Below are 22,110 nucleotides of genomic sequence, written 5' to 3'. Positions count from 1 at the left end.
GTTTTTTTAGTTTACTTAAAATCATGTTTTAAATTGAACATAATCTACGGTTAATTAAATAAAAATATTAATTAATCATTAAATTAAATTCAATTTAAAAGCTATGGTTTAGAGTAAACTAAAAAAAACTTACTCTTTGAGTAAGTTGATTGCAATCTGTTTTGCAAACAAGAAGTTTAAAAAAACTAAAATAAAAAGCTATAGTAAAATTATAATGATAGGAATCATAATTGTTGTAGTTAATTTTTTTAAATGGATCAAAATAGAAGCATAAAATAGTAGATTTAAATATATGTTTTCTATATAATCGTTTGTTGTTGTTTGTGGTTTTAGTTTATGTAACTTTTAAAAGTTTTCTTTCTTGTGAATATATGTAATTTAGTTTTTTTATCTTTGTTTTTTTTCTGTCCGTATTTATATTAGAATTGCTCTATGTTGATTGTATGTAATATTGAAATTTTCTATTCAATATAGGGTTAAATAAGTTTTTGGTCCCTATAAATATCTCAATTTTAGTTTTTAGTTCCTATATAAAAAAAGTCAACTTTTAGTCCCTATAAAATTACTTACTCGACTTTTTTTTTATAGGGACTAAAAGTAATTTTCGGTAATTTTATAGGGACTAGAAACATATTTAACCCTTCAATATAAATTAGAAAAACCTAAAATGAAATATTGTATATTAGAAATAAGTATGTTTTTGGTTTCTATAAATATATCAAATTTCTTTTTTAGTCCCTTTAAAAAATGACATATTTTAATTCCTACAAAATATTTATACATGTAGTTTTAGTCCTGCTATTTTTTTAAATTTTAAAAAAAATTTAATTACCTTTAAACTTTTAAATTTTTAAATAATTTTTTTTATACTGTTTAGAATACTATAAAATATTTCTTTTTTTTTTTTGAAAATAAGATACTTTATTACTTCAAAAAAACAATAAGTACAAGCGATCCTTCAGCGGATCCAGCCTCTATTTGAAATCCTCAATTACTAACAAAAAGAAAACTATAACCTAATATCCCTCTAACATTAGGATAGAGATATATTTCCTCAGTTTGTTTATATTCCACCCTCTGTATACTAGTGTATCTATAATTCTTTTTCCAACTATTTTGGTATCAACATTCTCACCAAAGCTTTTGTTATTCTGAATCCTCCTCGTGCCACGCTTTCGGGATATGGTGAATCTGCACCCATCCTAGGACCTCCTTCCAGATATCCTTCATAACTTCACATTCAAAGAATAAATGCCTCATTGTTTCCTCACTTGAACAGAAACAACATTTAGTGTTGTCGATCATGCCAAATCTATATAATCGGTCTTTCGTTGCCAACCTCTCATGACACGCAAGCCATAGAATGAAATTGGCTCGGGGTCTAGCATTATTCCCACACAGCAGATTTCGCCACTCTACCTTCTGCCCTTTATCTTGAAATAGCTTGTAAATGTTGCCCATATTGAATTTAGATTTAGTCATGATTTCATCTATTTTTCCCATCTCTTTGATATCATCTCTTTGTTTAAGTACGGCCTTCATAATCCACGAATCAGTAATTTTACTTTGAATGTCCAGTAGGCTGTTATTTTTAACATACTATTCTTGTATCCACCTTACCCAAAGTGAGTCTTCTTTACCACTCAAATTCCAAAGCAGCTTCACTATGGTTGTAGTATTCCAAAGAAGAATTAAATAAGAATTCTTTAAATTTTAAAAGATAATAATAAAAGTATTATAAATCTCGATTTTGAAATCAAATTTTGAATTTTTTTTCGAAGAACTTTTTATAAATTCTAAACATGTGTGTAAAATAATCATTCAAAAATACACGACTAAAATTACGTGCATAATAATTTTATGGAGATCAAAATATGTCATTTTTTAATAGGGACCAAAACAAAATTTGATAATTTTATAGGGACCAAAAATATATTTAACCCTATATATTATTATAAAAGTCAATTCTAATAAAAATAAAATTCGTAGAGATCAAAATAATAATAATAATAATAATAATAATAATAATAATAATAATAATAATAATAATAATAATTAAAAATAAAACAACATATATTAGCAAGGATCATTATCAAACGAATAAAAATTAGTATATTTACAAAGATCTAATAAATATTTAAACTAAAATTTATGTGTAATTTGTCATTAAAAAGTAATTAAAAGGATAATGTGGAAATAAGCTTCGTAATTAAGCTTTATTTAAAATTAAATGTAAAATAGTAAAGAATCAAAGGTAGGGCATTTTCGGTAGGTAGTGAGATATGAAATTTTGAAAACGATTTTAATGGGTGGTGAAGAAGAATTTGAATTAAGTTTTGAACCTTGTAAGTGAAGTTCCCTTATGCTTCGTACTATTCATCTTCTCTCGAAGGTAACATTTAACATAATTGTATGCTCATTTAATTCATCATTCATCTCACAAATAATCAAACATCATTCAATTATGTAATGTCACAAATAATACAATACAACATCAATAGAGTCATGTATGTGGTACCAACACTTTATTGATGACTTAGTCATCGTTCTCCAAAGCTCTTCACCAATAGGATCGATTTCCACTTGAAACCGGAGCACTTCTCAATATCGCACTCAATCCGCACAATGGGATTGAGACCATCACTAGATCAATTATCCTACACACATCACTAGACTATGGTCCTACAATATGCTATGAATGTATGATGCACAACTTCACATTAATCAATGACCACGACTATTCAAAATGTCATCATCATTCATTGTTCATCAATTCATATCATCATCTCAATTATACAAACATCGCAAACATCTCAACCAACACAACACATACTTTACAATTGTCATGTAATCAATTATCACAACAACGCTCACCACAACAAGTATATAAAATACATGTAATCACATAATCAAGTTTCATACAAATAGTCCTCCAAACCCATAAAAACGCACTTATTAAATTCTGGAAAATTGCTCATAAATTATAATAAATCATAAGCTTTCAAAATCTGAAATCATTTTTCAAAAATCATAAATTCCGTCGCAATATACTGTGCTAAGCGGGATCCCTATCGCGCTAAGTGTGTTTCTCACTGACTTGGCCTTTCTCTTAATTTTCTCAAAAGCGCGCTAAGCGGGGTCTACGATTTCTACTAAAAACCCTGTGCGACCTGCATCAAATTAGTCCCAAACGTTTGGCCAAAAACACATTTTAATCACTAATTTCCTGCGATTTAAGGTCTATTAACCTAGTTCTAACATGGATTATTCATTCTAAACATCAAATCACAATTGTTCGTCACAACTTCAATAATCTTCATCAAACCCTAGACCTTCAAATCCATAAAAATGGTGGATTTGACTCTAGATCAAATTATTATTCACCAATACAACAATCATCAACATCATACTAATCATACAATCCAAGGAAACAACCATCATAGTTCATCACATCGTCAAGAATATCACAAAACCCCAACATACACTTATTAACCCCTTAAATCAAATATAATAACTAGGATAACCCCCCTTACCTTAGATTATTGGCTAACTCGATTCTCTTTCCAAGTTCTACGGTTGATTCTCCTTCTCCTCTTCTTGCCCTAACTCTCTCTTTCTTTCATGCTTCTGTAAAAATTCTACGATGAATGAATATTCTCTCCTTTTTTATCTTTTTACTTAGTTAGCCTTATGACCCTTATTATGATATTCCTAATATGCACTCACTAACTCCACCTCACATTATCTCCTTATTTTATTTAAATAATAATGTAATTGGAAACTATATTATCTTAATATTCTACCTAACACCTTAATTCCATTATCCCACACACATCACACTTGGCATCACACGTCATATATCATCACATATACTCATCGATAAATCACAATGACTCATCTAATCACCAAAACAACCAAATAATAGATTAAATAATTAAATCTAATTTTTTGGGTGTTACAACTCTCTCCCACTTAAATAATTTTCGCCCTCGAAAATTACTTGACGAAAACAATAACGGATAAGACTCTCTCATCTGGTCCTCCCGCTCCCACGTCAGACTTTCACCTGCTTGTCCATCCCACCGCATCTTCATTAAGGAAATCTCTTTACCTAGCAATTTCTTCACTTCTCGTCCTTCTATTCGCACTGGTGACGCTTCAATAGTCAGGTTATCTCTCACTTGTATATCATCCATTTGAATCACGTGCGAAGGATCCAGAACATATCTCCTCAACTGAGATATATGAAACACATCATGAAGATTCTCCAACGATGGCGGCAAAGCAAATCTGATAAGCCACCTCACCTATGCTCTCTAAAATCTGATACGGACTAATAAAACATGGCGTAAGCTTTCTCGACTTTAAAGCTCTATTGACACTGGTTACCGGAGTAACTTTCATAAACACATGATCATCCACTTGGAACTCAAGCGCTTTCCTCCTCCTATCATGATAACTCTTCTGACGACTTTGAGAAGTTTTCATCTTCTCTTGGATCATCCTTATCTTTTCAGTCGTCTCCTGCACAATCTCAGGTCCAAGTACAACACTCTCGCCTGACTCACACCAACACAAGAGAGTTTTACCCCTTCTACCATATAATGCTTCATACGGTGCCATACCGATACTCGCATGAAAATTATTGTTGTAATTAAACTCAATCAATGACAAATGGCTATCCCAAGCTCCTCTTTGGTCTAACACACAAGCCCTCAACAAATCTTCCAATGACGGAATAGTCCTCTCGGTCTGACCATTCGTCTGAGGATGATACGCGGAACTCAATCTCAACGTAGTACCCAAAGCATCTTACAAACTTTTCTAAAATCTCGATGTAAACCTCGGATCTGTATAAGACATGATACTCGACGGTATTCTGCGCAATCTTACAATCTTCTCAATATACATTTCATCCAACTTAGAAATAGGATGATTAATCTTCATCGGTAAGAAATGAGCCGACTTAGTCAACCTATCCACAATCACCCAAATAGAATTATTACCCTTGGCAGTCTTCGGTAAACCCGTCACAAAATCCAGAAAAGTTATATCCCACTTCCACTTTGAAATGTTCAACGATTGCATTAACCCATAAGGTTTCTGATGTTCAACCTTCGATTTCTGACAAGTTAAGAAAGCATAAACAAACTCGACAACATCTTTCTTCATCCTAGGCCACCAAAATAATCTCTTTAAGTCTTGATACATCTCCGTAGCACCTGGATGAATACTTAAACCGCTTATATGTCCTTCTTCAAGGATACTCTTCTTAAGTTCCAAAACATCTGGAATACACACTCTATTCCCAAATCTCATCACACCAATATCATCAACTTGAAATTCACCTCATTTGCCTTGGTTAATCAATGTTAACTGCTCAACAAATTTCAAGTCGGATTTCTTCAAGAATACTATTTGTCAATTTCAATATTCCCAATTTCACAGTATTAAGAGTTGATTCACACACCAAGCTCATATCTCTGAATTTTTCAACTAATTCCAATTCACGCACCATCATCATAGACATACACAAAGACTTCCTACTCAATGCATCATCTACTACATTTTCTTTACAAGGATGGTAACTCAAATCAAAATCGTAGTCTTTCAACAATTGAAGCCATCTTCTCTGCCTCATGTTCAACTCATTCTGATCAAACAAGTACTTCAGACTTTTGTGATCACTAAATACTTCAAATTTAGAGCCAAAAAGATAATGTCTCCAAATTTTCAAAACAAACACCACCACGGCCTACTCTAAGTCATGCGTATGATAATTCCTCTCATGAAATTTAAGTTTTATAGAAGCATAGGAAACTACTTGTCCATTTTGCATCAATACACCACCAAGGTCCATCTTCGACACATCATAATACACCATAAAAGACTCACTCGGATTCTGCAAAACTAATATCGGAGCAGTCGTTAACTTCTTCTTCAATTGTACAAAACTTTATTCACATGCAACATCCCATACATAAGCTTGACCCTTTCGAGTCAACGAAATTAATGGTAATGCCAACTTAGAAAATCCTTCAATGAACCTTCGATAGTAACAAGCCAAACCAAGAAAACTTCGAATCTCAGTTGTAGACTTCGGAGTCTCCCATTGCAATACAACATCTACTTTAGAAGGATCCACTACAATCCCCCCACTAGAAATCACATGGCCAAGAAAACTGACTTCCTTCAACCAGATCACACTTCGACAACTTTGCGTACAACTTCTTCTCTTTCAATACTTGCAACACCATGCCCAAATGCTCAGCATGTTCCTCGTCCGATTTGGAATAAATCAAAATATCATCAATGAATACCACCACAAATTTATCCAAATAGGAATAGAAAGTTCTATTCATATATTCCATAAAAACACCTAGAGCATTCGACACACCGAATGGAATCACAGTATATTCATGATGGCCATACCTCATTCAGAAAACCGCCTTCGGAATGTCATTTGGCTTGACACAAATTTGATGATAAGCCGACCTCAAATCAATCTTACTGTAAACATTAACACCCACTAATTGATCCATTGAATCATCGGGAATGGATACTTATTCTTGATAGTCACTTTATTCCACTGCCTGTAGTCCACGCATAGCCTTATACTTCCGTCTTTCTTCTTAACTAATAACACAGGCGCATCCCGTGGAGAAACACTTGGTCGAACAAACTACTTCTCGAGCATATGTTCCAATTGCTTCTTCAATTCATTCAGTTCTGACGCCGACATCCTATAAAGAACCATCGATACTGGACTCGTACTTGGAACTAATTCTATAGAAAATTTACACTTCACATTCCAGAGGAAAATCACCTATATCATCTGAAAATACTTCAGGAAATTCACAAACAACTGGAAGTTCAACACATGTAACTTCATGATTACTTTGCAATGATGCAAACATTGCAAATATCACAGCTTCATCTCTAATGCATTCACTTAATTGCTTAGCATTCAACAACATCAGTTCCCCACCATCACCAAACTTGGGAAACCTCAACATCTTATTGAAATAATTCATATGAACATAGTTGAACTCCAACCAGTTCATTCCAAGAATCAATTCGATTTGGTGTAGGGGTAGACACACCAAATCCATCACCAAACTCTTATCAAAGATAATCATAGGACATCCCTTACAAACAAAATTAGTAGTAACAGAACCACTGGCAGGAGTATCTATTACCATACTACCATCCATAGAAGACAATTTCAATCACAACATGGTAGCACAATCAAGTGAAATAAACGAAAGAGTAGCACCAGTATCAGTAATAGATACCAATTCGATATTGTTAATAAACAAGTACCTCGAATCAAGTTATCCTTATTGGAATCCTCTGCTCCACTCAAAGTGATCACTCTACCATTCGTCTTGGAAGCAGTAGCATCCTTCTTCGACTTCTGGAACTAAGTGTTGATATGATCCTGTTTCCCATAATTAAAACACATCAGACCATCGTCATTACATTTAGGAGCACGATGACCCATCTTACCACCCTTATAGCACCTCAACACCTTATTCTCAAATTCATTGCAACGGTGACCCGGTTCACCACACCAATAGTACTTGACAGTAGCAGGAGCCCGTCCCCTACTCGTCTTCTTCCCATCAGAAATCTTCTATTTCCCCTTGCCAATAGGAGCACTATACGGCTTACTAAGGTCTTGGTTCCTCCCCTACTTCTCATTGTGACTCTTATAATATGCTGAATGAGCCTTGTTCTCCTCGTCATAAATCCTACAGCGTTCACCAACTTAGGAAACCTATGGATCTATTGATATCCAATTACCCGTTTGATCTCCGAACGCAACCCTTTCTCAAACTTCATACACTTGGAAAACTCAATCGTCTCTGCACTATAGTATGGATAAAACTTCACAAGCTCCACAAAATTGGTAGCATACTCAGCAACGCATGATTTCCTTGTTTCAGCTCAAGGAATTCCATCTATTTCTTGCCATGAACATTCTCTGGGAAATACTTTCTCAGGAACTCTCTAGTGAACACAGCCTAAGTAATCACCTCACCAATAGCTTCCAATCTCTGACGAGTGCCAACCCACCAGTCATCTACTTCTCAAGCTAGCATATGAGTACCATAACGTACATTTTATGCTGCAGAGCAATTCATCACCCAAAAGATCCTCTCGATCTCCTTATTCCATTCTTGAGCTCCATTTGGATCTTACCGACCTCGAAAAGTATGCGGATTCTCCCTTTGGAACATACTCAAGCTACACGACTCATCAATCACCCCATTATTAGGCTGATTCTGCATGGCTTGTGCAACAGCCTCCAAGGCAGGATCAATCGCAACATCATTTCTTCCAGCCATACTCTGTTCACACCAAAATTAGCATCAAGGTTAGAATTAACTACCGACATTTATTCAACTGTCACACTACAGACTCAATAATCAGGTTGGATGGACCGACCTGCTCCAATACCACTAATGTAACACCCTTCTAACCCACAAACAATATTCTCATTATAATACGAACGGATCAAAATATAACATCCACACAAGGGTGTCACCTTCTTATAAGCTTCACAATAAACAAGACCTTCTCCGTAACACGAGTTCTCGATATTATATAAAGCATTTACTTCTTTAACATAACAATCATAATATCACTTTATCTCTCGCAGCGGAATTCATAGTTTGAGAAACATATTTATTAAATTTCATAAAACATCATTCATGACTTCAGCGTTCATGTTTCATAAACCAAAGCACCATAATGCCATAAAGGAAATTCATCATATAAAAAACAATTACAAAAGAAACATAATAGTTCCAAAGAAACACACGATTTGGACCCCGATGTTACATACCAGAGTAAGACTCCCTTTATTCTAAACAAACAATAAAAAGGACTTCACGAAGCTATCCTCTAACTTTGGCGGACTACTTTTGATTACCAGCGTGTTACCCACGTGGAGGCAACATTCAAATAGAAAGGGTGAGTATTTCATAATTATTATATAAGACATAAGGAATAAATATAGTAGTGGTACACAAATAATCAACAACCACACATATACCGATACAATGTATCCTCATGCTTCACATACTTACTCACACCTGCATATCATCATCTATTCACAACATCATCATATAATTCAATCATACTCATCATTTAATTCATCATTCACCTCACGAATAATCAAACATCATTCAATAATGCAATGTCACAAACATTGCAATGAAACACCAATAGACTCATACATGTGGTATCAACACTTCACAGATGACTTAGTCATCATTCTCAAAGATCCCCACTAATAGGATCAATTCTGGCTTGGAACCAGAGCACTTCTCAATATCGCACCCAATCCGCACAATGGGATTGAGACAATCATTGGACCAATTATCCTGCAAACATCACTAGACTATCGTCGTACAATATGCAATGAATGTATGATGCATAACTTCACATTAATCAATGACCACAGCTAGTCAAAATGGAATCATCATTGATTACTCATCAATTGATACCATCATCTCAATTATACAAACATTACAAACATCTCAACCAACACAACACATACTTCACAATTGTCATGTAATCAATTATTACAACAAAGTTCATCACAATAAGTATATAAAATACATGTAATCACATAATCAAGTTTGATACAAATAGTCCTCCAAACCCATCAAAACGCACTTATTAAATTCTGGAAAATTGCTCATAAATTATTATAAATCATAAGCTTTCAAAATCTGAAATCAGGTTTTCAAAAATCATAAATTCCGTCGCAGTATACCATGCTAAGCGGGCTCCCTATCACGCTAAGCGCGTTCCTCACTGACTTGGCCTTTCTTTTTTCCTCAAAAGTGCGCTAAGCGGACTCCACTGTGCTAAGCGGGGTCTGCGATTTATGCAGAAAACCCTGCATGACCTGCATCAAACCAGTTCCAAACTTTGGGCCAAAAACACATTTTAATCACTAATTTCTTGCAATTTAAGGTTTATTAACCTAGTTATAACATGGATTATTCATTCTAAACATCAAATCCCAATTGTTCGTCACAACTTCAATAATCTTCATTGAATCCTAGACCTTCAAATCCATAAAAATGGTGGATTTGACTCTAGATCAAATTATTATTCACCAATACAACAATCATCAACATCATACATCATACTAATCATACAATCCAAGCAAACAACTATCATAGTTTATCACATCATCAAGAATATCACAAAACCCCAACATACAATTATTAACCCCTTAAATCAAATATAATAATTTGGATAACCCCCTTATCTTATATTGTTGGCTACCTTGATTCTCTTCCTAAATTCTACAGTTGATTCTCCTTCTCCTTTTCTTGCCCTAGATCTCACTTTCTTTCACTCTTCTCCAAAAATTCTACGATGAATGAATACTCTCTCTTTTTTCCTCTTTTTACTTAGTTAGCCTTATTATGATATTCTTAATATGCCCTCACTAACTCCACCTCACATTATCTCCTTATTTTATTTTATTTAAATAATAATGCTAATTAGAAACTATATTATTTTATTATTCTAACTAACACCTTAATTCTACTACCCCATACACATCACACTTAAGCATCACATGTCACATATCATCACATATACTCATCGATAAATCACAATGACTCATATAATCACTAAAACAACCAAATAATAGATTAAATAATTGAATCTAATTTTCGGGGTATTACAAAGAATTCCTCGAGAAAGGCCATCAGTAGTCTTCCTAAGCTCAAGATTTAAAAAGGGGAGATCTTTGGAGACTATCAAATAGGGAAACAAACCAAGATGTTACACAAGAATATTAAACATCTTAATACCTATAAAGTTCTTTAGCTACTACACTTGGATCTCATGGGACTCATGCAAGTGGAAATCCTAAGTAGAAGAAGATATGTCTTTGCGTCTGTTGATGACTTCTCAAGGTACACTTGGGTTGAATTTCTTGGGGAAAAAGCATCTACTTTTACCACTTTTGAAAGCTTATGCCAACGTTTGCAGGTGAAAAGGGGAAAGAAGTTGGGAAGATTGTTTGAATCCTTGGTGATTATGGAATGGGATTTGAGAACTCTAGTTTCTCTGAATTCTGTTCTGAAGGTATATCTGAACAACAAGGAAGAGTTTGGTTGATAGTCTCATTCAAATGATGAATCCCAAAGTTTTGTGGTTTCCACCTCTCAAGGCATAGGTTAGGATGTTGAGAATGTTGTTCAGACATCACGTGAAAATGATAAACAAATCAGTGGTGAAGATGTGGATTATTAATCTATCTCTGATGGTGATTCGCAGTGTCATACCCCAAAATTTACCCGATACGATTTACGACTATTAATTTACTGAGGGTATTAAAATTAGGAGTTATGGGATTTAACATTTGTATTGTTAAACCCAATCTCTTAAAAAAAACCTTCTAACTGGATGTGGGGGTGTATCTATAGGATGTCCTTTGAGCCCAATTGAAAATTTAGGCCCATTAACTTGTTCCTAATTTTTAATTTTTTGTTTAAATTATATATTTCAATTTTTCCCTATTTAAAACATTTTTTTTTCTAACATTAATTTCTTTTTATACAAACTATATATAAATTATTATCTTCATTTTATTATTTAGTTAGTATTATCATTAAAAACAAATCTATTATATCAATTATATTAATATTACTATTAATCATTATTATTATTATTAAAATCAAATCAAAACATAAGACTAAAAACAAAAATCTAATTTATAAAAATCAAATCAATCGATTCAAATTGATATTAATAATTGGATATAATTTTATATGGACACTTAAGGTTTAATTTGTTAATTGTTTTAATCGAATCAATCGATAACGATGTTTAGCGACAAAAATTAATTTTTGTCAAGCTAATTTATATTAGGGTCGATTTATTAATTGTTTTGATCAAATCAATTGATTATGATGATTAATAATCAATTATTCAAATTTACTTTAATTTATTTAATTTATTTAAACTGGTTCTATTTACTAAAGGTTTTAATCAATTCAATTGGTTACGATAATTAGTAATTCTTTACTAATTTGTTAATTATGTTGATCAAATCAATTGATCAACGCGATTAATAAAATTTCAAAATATTAAAAAGGGTTGTATGTCATATAATAAACTTTTAATATCTTCACAAACTGCGAATTACACAAAACTGCGACAATTACCAAACTGCGTACGGTAATTAAAAATACACTTCAACATACAAACTTCAAAGGCATTCAACCTCTAAAAAACACCAACATACCCTGAACTACGTAGACTCTGATCCTCCATAAGGAGGTACGTAGGCACTTGGTAACAAGGCGAGTCCCCTTCCCCAAAATTTCAATAGGCTTAAGGTTTACCCTATCAACTTTCTGTCACTTTTCTTTACATAGCCACAAACCTTACCTTAATACTCTTAAGCCATAAACCTTTGCCTTAGACAGAACCTTAGGAAAGGGGTAAGGGTGTCTAACACCTTCCCTTGACCTGATTATAATAACTTATCCAAATCTCTAAACTTCGTAGGGTTTCTTATTCGCCCTGGTAGAATAGGTGGCGACTCTAAAATCTAAATTTTTAGGGCAGGTTGCTACACGCAGTAACAACTTCTTACATGATGAATTATTTTTTTGTTCCTTTGATTAATTGTTGTGTAAGCAATGTGTATGACAGAATTCTGGCTTCTCTTCTCTACCCATATGTGGGTCTTTTTGTTCTAATGATGTGATTGCCCTTAATGTTCCAGATAATGGGTCTTTTTTCTCTGTGTTGGGTTGGTACTTCTGGTTTTCTACTTCTGGTCCTTTTCTATTTGTGGCAAATAGTGGGATATAAAATGCATGCATGCTCTGTTACACTTATATGATGTTTTGAGATCTTCAATATATGACTTGAACATGTCTTTATAAGTGGAAGGCAATCTTCACCCTACAAGGCGGTTTTGTAGGAATGAGTTATGCCAAACTATATTTTTTAACATGGTATTAGAATATGATTTAAGATCCAATGGACCACCTGCTATCAGGTTTTCGCTATGGGACAACCTATCATTTTTTTCCACACTCTAGATGTCCAGTTCTAGATGTGAGGGGGTGTGTTAAGAGTCTCACATCGGACAATACATGGTTTGAACTTGTCCTTATAAATGGGGGCAATCCTCACCCTACAATTTGATTTTGTATGGATGAGTTAGGTCAAACCATATTTCTTAACAGTTCCTTTTGAAGATGATGTGTTCTTAGTTAACATGTTCTTTGTTAGTTTCTCTGCACTTTGATGTTTTTATAAATTGTTTAACATCTTGCATGTTGTATTTGCCTAACAAGTGGCCAAAGAGGAGTTTGTTATTACATATGATTGACAATATTTTATAGCAAACACGTGAAGCCAGATGTTCAGCCAAGATGTGAGACATCTCGTCTCTATGTGAACAAGACACTTCAATAAGAAAACATGTTAAGCATAAAAACCTTCATTCTGTGAGACATCCTGTCTCTCTCTAGGTTGCTTCGCACTCAAGTTAATTTGAGTGATTCTCGCATTTTTAAGAATTTGTTTCCTTTTACAAATAATCATATATTTTATTTTTGCGCACGTTTTAGATTAAGAAAATTTTATTCATAATCACTTTTAGCAATATTATATTTAAAAAATTCTAATTTATTCATGATTCTATAAATCAGCTTTACAGTCAACATTAACGAACATTGTGTGCGTGTGTGTGGTCTAGCGGTGAAACGCTTGGGTCCTGAGAGTGTGCTCCTCTCAAGGTCTCAGGTTCGAAACCCGCTAGATACAAATTACTTATTAAAAAAAAAATATTAACGAACATTGATTTCCTATCCTTTTGAAAAGTTCAACCACGTTTAAAACTTAAACCCTAATAAAATTTAAAGTCGAATCTTATTACTATTTAAGGAGACATTCTCCATTATAAAGACTCGCAGCATAACTAAACATTCTTCATAGTAAACTTCAAACATTTTACTAATTCTTTTTACATGTAGCTAGCATAGCATATAATATTTTGTAACCATTCATCCCCTTTTACCCTCAAACCCAATAAGTTATCATAATAAAAGTACCAATGCACCCTTTTTATGGGGTACACCGAAAACGGAGATGATATTCGACAATATAATCTTGAGGGACCTCTTTTCCTTCTCTGTAAAAGGACACATTATTTGCTAAACTTAGCTAGCTTTGGATCCATAAAATTGTAGTTTTAGTTTAAATTGACAATTAAAACGTAGACAAACAAGATTATTCCTTCAATTTGTTTACATATTTAATTCAAGATGTTTTCAATTTTCCATTTTGAGTATGCAACATAAACTTCAAGCAATTTCATTCTTCCATGACCGTATTAACTTTTTTCTTACAAACTGACAATAATAAACAATTCAGCTTTGTTATTTTTAGTCCTATTTCTGAAGAAGTTTTACAATGCAATTGAAGAGCATTAAACAGTCTATCGTATATGTTCCATCATTTCTACCAAGTACCAACTGGAGTCAATTCGTATAAATTTTTGAAGGACAAATTTATTTGATTTTTGAAATTATGTAGTGAGATATCAAAAGTAAAATAAAGTCTATTTTCATTTAACTATTACCATTTTTTATTTTATTTTGGGAATTGTTTTACTGTGGGGACTTGTTGCATTATTACTAAATATATATCTCTATCAAGTGGTGACCCAAAACTATTGATGGCGACTGCCATGTGACAGCCAGCCTTTACCACCTTAGTGCAACTAATTCATTTATGGTAATAACAAATTATATGGAAAAAATCATAATAGGCATGGGTTTGCTTAACTTGCATATATACTGTGGAAAAAATCATTTAATTAGTAAGGTGGTAAGACCTTGAAAAAATGAAAAAAAATTTAAATAACAAGGTTTAAAAAAAAATTACCAAAAAAATAAATTTTTCAGAAAATTTATCAAAGTGTCTAGGTTTTGCAAGACCCCTGGAGTATGCGCCAAATGAATTGGCGCTTTAGTACAAAAATTAGGTGTATGCGCCAAATGATTTGGCGCCAATGTGGATATTTCTTTTTTATTTATTTATTTTTTGACTTTTTACAAACACTTATACGCCAAATGAATTGGCTAATTCAAGAAAATTTATACTAATGCGCCAAATGGTTTGGCGCATACTCTAGGGAGTCCTGCAAAACCTAAACACATTGGTAAATTTTCTGAAAAACTTATTTTTTTAATAATTTTTTTTAAACATTGTTATTTAAATTTTTTATTCTGAACAAACGGTATTTACTAAAAGCACAACTAAAGTAGTGTATTTGGAATAAATTAAGCATATAAGAGAATTCACATCCGTACCATTTAATTTAGTGGTATAAATGGACTTTATTCAATATAACGTATTTTCTCACAATTTCTAATTATTTAAACAACTCAATCGCATATTCTAAATATTCATATTAATCATCTCAAATTTTCAATTAGGTCCTACAAATCTCACAAGGTAATTCAAAAAATATAAAAATATTAGTTAAAATATAAAAATTCAACAAAGCACAGTGGTTTGCTGCAGCCACACCATTTACAATTAACTATTATTATTTTCTGACACATGTGGTTTAAAATCTGAAAAATCACTCCTGATATTTATATTATAAGAAAATGAAATCACAAACTTTTTTAAAAAATTAATTTATAGAAGTAAGTTTTAAAACTTCAAATGATGATAAATAGAATAACAAAATATATATTTAGAAATGGCAAAAATCTGCAGCGAAAGTCCAGTGAGGCGATCAGATATTCGATGGTGGAGATCGGAGGCATCAGAGTCATGGGGCATCCTGTAAGCAGTTGATCAACAGAAGAAGATGCGGTGGCAGGGACTGTGTTCAGAGTCTGACTTGTGGTAATGGATATTCGGTGAGTGTTGGTAAATTTATGGCAGACAAGGATGGTATGTGCAAGTCTTGGGTTTCGAGCCGAGTTGGTTGGATTCACATATCACTTCAATAATGGAACGTGTTTTAGATTTTTTTTTATATATGGCCTATTAGGGTTTTAAGATATTTTAAATACGATTCCCGATCACTTTTAAAAGATATGAGAAGAAGACAAAAGAAAGAGGTAATTATCTTAATTAGAAAGGGAAAGGTAGATTGGAGTTCATCAAATTTGAGAAACTTTTGCAGGTATTTAAGAGAATTAGGAATCACTTTTAAACCTCTTAGATTTATATATATATATATATATATATATATATATATATATATATATATATATATATATATATATATATATATATATATAGAGAGAGAGAGAGAGAGTTGAAGACATTGATAAACAATTGGGTAGAAAATAGAATTTGCTATTGGGAACTTGAGAGACTACTTTTTTAATCTTATTTGTAACATATTATAACAACTTTTATAAGTATGGTGAATCAAAGAGTCGTGCTCTCCTCCAAATTTGATCAATTTGATCAAATTGGGTAAACAAATTCTTTGTATACTCATCTTTTATCTTTCTCTTTCTTAGTATGAATTTGCTTATATCGTCTGACAAGTTATTTTCTTGCTTGAGGCCATTTGGTTGTTGTCATTATTCTATGTCTCACTCATCATTATTCTCCGTGTGATTAATATTATTGTTAGGTTTTTTATGACAAGAATTTCTTAGTGTGGTTAAACCTTTCAATTTTACAACACATATCAATTAAATAAACGTGTTGCACGCGATACATATGATAAAATTATTTATTTTCCTTTTACTGTTTAACATTTTTTTTGGTCTTGTATGTTAACCCTGGAGTTTATTTTGGTCCCTTAACTTTTAAAAGGTCCATATTGGTCCCTTAACGATTTTAAATGCGTCAAGTTAGTCCTCTTCGTCAAATTAATGAAAGGAAATCTCAGAAACCGGTCGCTAAATCCATCGATAATTATACGAAATGGGCTAACACGGTACGTTTTAAAGAGTTAAGGGATCAATATGAACCTTTTTAAAGTTAAAGGACCAAAATAAACCTGGAGATTAACATACGAGAGAAAAAGGATATTAAACCTAAAAGTATTCCATGAGTCAAATCTTCAAATAAACTTCCTTCAACTTCATATTTACTCCCACAATAACTTGACTTACTTTCTTATTTTTTTACATTCTTTATTCATATGCCTAAGCATATTACAGTTGTTGACGATCTTTAACTTCATTGCATTGACTATCGACATTACTCTTACCACACTTCCTATACTTAGTTGACGTTTGGGTCGAATTTTCTCTTGTAGTAGTCTTATTCTCGGTCTTCTTCTTAAAATTATGTCATATAAATACTAAATTAAGTCTTATTTTTACCAACCAAAACTAGTTTCCTAATAATTTTGAATGAATTGATTCTCTCTTTAAAAGAATCTTCTTAAGCCAACTCTTATACACTGTACTTTTAAAGTTATTTTATTCTAAATTTGTTACTAACTACGTCATCTCAAAATTTGATATATTTTTACAGATCTTTCGGTTGCCGCCTTGACGACTCTACTGCCGACTTCCTATAGATTTTCTAGTAGTTTTGGAATAAATTTTCTTCTTTTCATCAATTTACATTTTGAGGCACACTTCCACAAATCTCCACATTGACTCAAAGTTGATAATGATTCAAATTTATCCACCAACCATCTTATTGCTCTCTCCAGTATTTAAATCATTATTCAACATCCATGAATAAGTATAACTCACTCCTGAAACTTGATCTTTTTACTAGCATCCACTTGCACCTATACCTTTTCCATTTGAGGTAGTTTAGCAAGCCCACAAGTATGTTTCTTTATTCATCTTTTACTCTTTTTGCTTTCGAATGTCTCCCAAAAGTTTTATGCTTTTGATTATTGCAACCTTTTATCCATATTCAAATCATATCAACCAAGTCCAGCATAATTGTAACCATGAGATGGTATAGTCTTCATATATACCATATCACGAGTCAAATAATAATTCGAGGGCACTGTAAAATTTCCTTCAGTAGAACTAGTATCCCTACTAGGAACCTCGACCTAAAGGTGAGTCTTCTCTTCCATAGTATCTGATACCTCAATCTCCATATTTTTACTCTTCTTACCTTACATGCTTCATTCAATGTAATACATCTACTTATGATGAACATTGATCCTCCATGCTCCTCTTCCCAGAGTATATAATTATTCCATCATACTGGATAACCATTAGAAATATGATTTACAACCTTACCATCGAGTTGGAATAGCTTGATTTAAACAAATAAAATAGCTTTCACGATCTTCAAACCTACAAGTTTCTTGCTCTACAATGATCAGGTTTTTGGTAGTTTATTCCTTATGAATGAAAATCTTCTAATCCAGTAAACTGCTTTGGCATCATCCTTTACCCTGAAAAATTTATGAATATTCAGATTTTAACACCTTGTTAGAAGTTTTCAAACACATTTTTATTCGTTGTCTCCTATAAAACTCATTAATTTCTTTAAAATAACTTCAAGGCATCTACCATGTCTTTCTCTCAAATCCTATAGCTTGTTCACGTCATGAAAGTCTTCACTAGCTAATGATGAATAGCCAATCACATCGAAACTAACTAAAATTTATAACCCACATATTTTAGGTCCTAGAGCTACGATCACTCCATCATACAAAATCTTCAAGAACCTATGTTAAAATCTAGTACAATATCCTAAATTTTGTTTGAGCTCTAGAATTCACCGTACATCATGTAAAAGGAAGTCACAACAATCGAAAACTTTAAGTATGACCTTACATACAACACAAACCTTGTAGCCTTATTTTTACCAAGACAAACTACTCCATCTTCTTCTAGATTCAAAGTCCCAAAGTAGTATTTTCTTGGGAACATGTGATAAAATTCATCATGAGTTCATGACCCAAGTCTCTTTATTTTCAAAACTCGACACCATGAATACACTAACATTATCATAATTATCCTTTTCTTAGCTAACAATAATCAAATCGTAATCTTATTAGTCTTCGCTCTTGTGAAAATCCATCATGAAGTGATCAATTTTATTACAAATAAAGCATTTTGACCTTGACTTGTCAAACCTCCTGAATTTAGAAATCCATTTATGTTAACTTCCTCTTCTAGAGACACTTAAACCTTTGCCATTATCGTCAGTCTTCAAATCTTTTACCTTTGAAAATTCCCTAGAAATCACAGTCTTCTAGAATTCATCCATAGTAATAATATATTTCTTAATATAAAGAAGGGAATCCTTGAAGTGCCAAATGATTTGGATATATCCTTTAGGAAATTAAGAAGTGAATGCTCTCCTAGATTTTGGCAACTTTGTTTTAATTACCTTTAGATATGACCCTTATTTGTTAACCATGCCACTTTACAACCCTTGAAAGTCCTTTGTGATTTGTGATTTTATGTTTTAAATATGATTTGCTTTCATGAGTGCATAAGTTAATCAATATGTTAGCAAGATTGTTGGGTGTGAGTTAAGTTCCTCATTTTTGTTCTTTATCCATTGATGAAGATGTGTGCTAGATATGATTCATAATTGAGGATGTGTTGCCTTGGAATGTTTGACATGAATTTTGTGTTTAGAATTTGTATCATGATCATGGTTTGGTTGTAGTATAGTGGTAGGCATCACCTTACATGTGCTTTCTAAAAGTTGAACCATACATTTGTTATCTTTTCTCAAAAATTGTTTGCTCATGAGAAGTCTTGGAAGTTGCTCTTGTTTATTTAGGTTTGTAAGAATCTTGTTTGGTGATAAACAAAGATTGAAGTTGGGAAGAGTTTGATAAGTGCCCATAGTGACTATTATTCCGCATGAAAACTTGACATTTTTAAGTTCCATTTAATGTTTTCGATCAATGAATTACCCAAGTTTCCTCGAATGAAACCTTAAGTATATATAGTTGGGGTGTTTTTAATTTATTTGTTAAGTGCGAAGTAAATGTTTGCAACAAACCCTTGAAAATGGCAAAAACCAAAAAAGATGCCATAAAGCCAAGAAGATGAATTTGAGCAAGATCACCAAGCGAGCTTAGGGAGAGGCAAGAGCGAGCTTGCCCAGCGAGGTCAGAGCGAAACAATACAAAAGCATTGCAGTAAATTTTTGTATCATGGTCGCCGGGAGAGACGTGGGTTCGCCAGGCGAAGCTAGATAATTTCCAAAGGCAGTTTGAGTGTTTTGTGCAGGCTGATGTGAGGCAAAAAGGCGCAGTCGTCGGGAGAAGCTTAGGGTCGCCGAGCAAAGTCAGTTGGGCAGAATTTGTATAAATAGAACATAAGCATATTTTCTAGGGGATTCATAATTTTTTTCTGCCCTAAACACCATTTTGGAGAGAGAGAGAAACTAAGAAAACAACAGGAGATGGTGCTTTTTGAAGATCAAAAGTTGGGTTCGCATCAATCAATGGGAAATCACGTTTGATGCATGTTCATCTTATTCCTCTCTTTTTATCAAGCTACCATGAATAGCTAAAACCCTTTCTTGTTGGGATTGGATGTAGTTTACCGTAACATTATGTATTTTTATTAATCATGGTGTTATATGCAATCTATTTATTAATTGATATCGATGTTATCTTTGTTTCACTATTTAACTTTATAGAATTGAATTGATATTGAGAAATACAGTTTGAATCTTGATCTAAGATGAACATCAGTTAGATTCTAAATTCCATACATAGATTTAGTTTAACATTCACATAAAATATTGATTCTTAATATGATGACAAGCAAATACATCGTTTATTTAACTTGATTAATGCATGTTCTGTAGTTGTTTTGATTTTCATTTTCACTATTATGCTGGTATTTAGTTTGTTTTCACGTATTTAGCCATTTAAGAGGCGTGTGCGAAGAAGCGAAGCAAAACAGGCAAAAAACGGAAGAAATGGATCACTTACACACGAGACGTTGTCCGACTGTTTTGGCCATAACTCCTGATCCGTAAATCAGAATGACGCCCAGTGGGAAGCATTGGAAAGTTAACGCAGAGATCTGCATCATGGAAAATGTTCACATGGTAGGCGCCATGTAGAGGTGGTGGGCACCATCTTCCCAAATCATGGGTCACTCATTGACGGTTAGAGAAACTGCCTGATAACCACCACTTACACACATGGCGGGCGCCTAGCCAGGGACGGCGACCGCCATCTTCAAAAAATTTATCCCGCCCCAAAGGAGTTGGGGGGAAGTCTTATAACTTCATGATATTTTTTCTTCTATAAATAAGCTATCCCATTTCACTTGCTTAGTACAATCTAAGACATATACTTCACCATTTGAAAGCTATAATCCTTCACATTGGGGGGTTATGGCAATTGTTCATGTATCGAGTTTGGATCATTTACTTTGAAGTTATTTATCTTTCCGCCATTTACATTACGTTGAAGTGTATTCCTGTTGTACCAAATTAAAGTCTCTGTTTGGAGCAGACTCTTAATTTATTCCGCATTTACACTTTATTTATCTTGCCTTTACTTTCTGTCTTATTTACCGCACTTATTTATCTTTGCCCTATGTTTACTTTTACATTTAAAACCATTTGTTTTATCACTACAACACGGAAGGGCTTCTAAAGCCCTTTTTTTGGCCTTTAACAGCGCTTTAAAGCGCTCTCATAGCCAGCGCTGGCGTAGGTAACGAAAGCGCTTTTAAAAGCGCTCTGGTAGACCCCCCTATAAGAGCGCTTTTTACAGAAAAAGCGCTCTGGTAGACTCCCCCTATAAGAGCACTTTTTCTGGAAAAAGGGCTCTGGTAGACCCCCTATAAGAGCGCTTTTGCTGGAAAAAGCGCTCTGGTAGCCCCCCCTAATAGAGCGCTTTTCCAAAAGCGCTTTGGTAGGTTGCGTTTTTTTTTCTTTTTTTTGATCTTTGGCAGCGCTTTTTGTAACAAAGCGCTTTCGTATGTGGACCTTTAAGAGCGTTTTTTAAAAGCGCTGTCGTTGCTAAATGAGATATTTTAAAGTGCAGCCTATAATTTCAGCCTCCCAGATCGACCTGTAATATTTTCGACCTGTAATATATTTTCAACCTGTAATATATTTTCAACCTGTAATATTTTCGACCAGTAATATATTTTCGACGATATA

At 33.3% G+C, this 22,110-nt stretch overlaps 1 protein-coding gene across 1 annotated transcript; it reads right to left on the bottom strand.

The window, feature by feature from the left end:
- Positions 1 to 6,797: 6,797 nt before the first annotated feature.
- Positions 6,798 to 7,214, bottom strand: LOC131628887 (uncharacterized). The gene has a single exon (XM_058899695.1). The coding sequence runs from the start codon at positions 7,212 to 7,214 to the stop codon at positions 6,798 to 6,800; it is 417 nt and encodes a 138-aa protein (XP_058755678.1).
- Positions 7,215 to 22,110: the final 14,896 nt, after the last annotated feature.

This window comes from Vicia villosa, unplaced genomic scaffold (assembly GCF_029867415.1).
Source record: "Vicia villosa cultivar HV-30 ecotype Madison, WI unplaced genomic scaffold, Vvil1.0 ctg.000488F_1_1, whole genome shotgun sequence".
Lineage (NCBI taxonomy): Eukaryota > Viridiplantae > Streptophyta > Magnoliopsida > Fabales > Fabaceae > Vicia > Vicia villosa.
The sequence above is the reverse complement of the archived record's forward strand: the minus strand, read 5'-3'. Positions and strand labels throughout refer to the sequence as shown.

Coding starts and splice junctions, on each gene's coding strand:
- LOC131628887 (XM_058899695.1), bottom strand. CDS start 7,214: ATGGATGGTAGTATGGTAATAGATACTCCTGCCAGTGGTTCTGTTACT.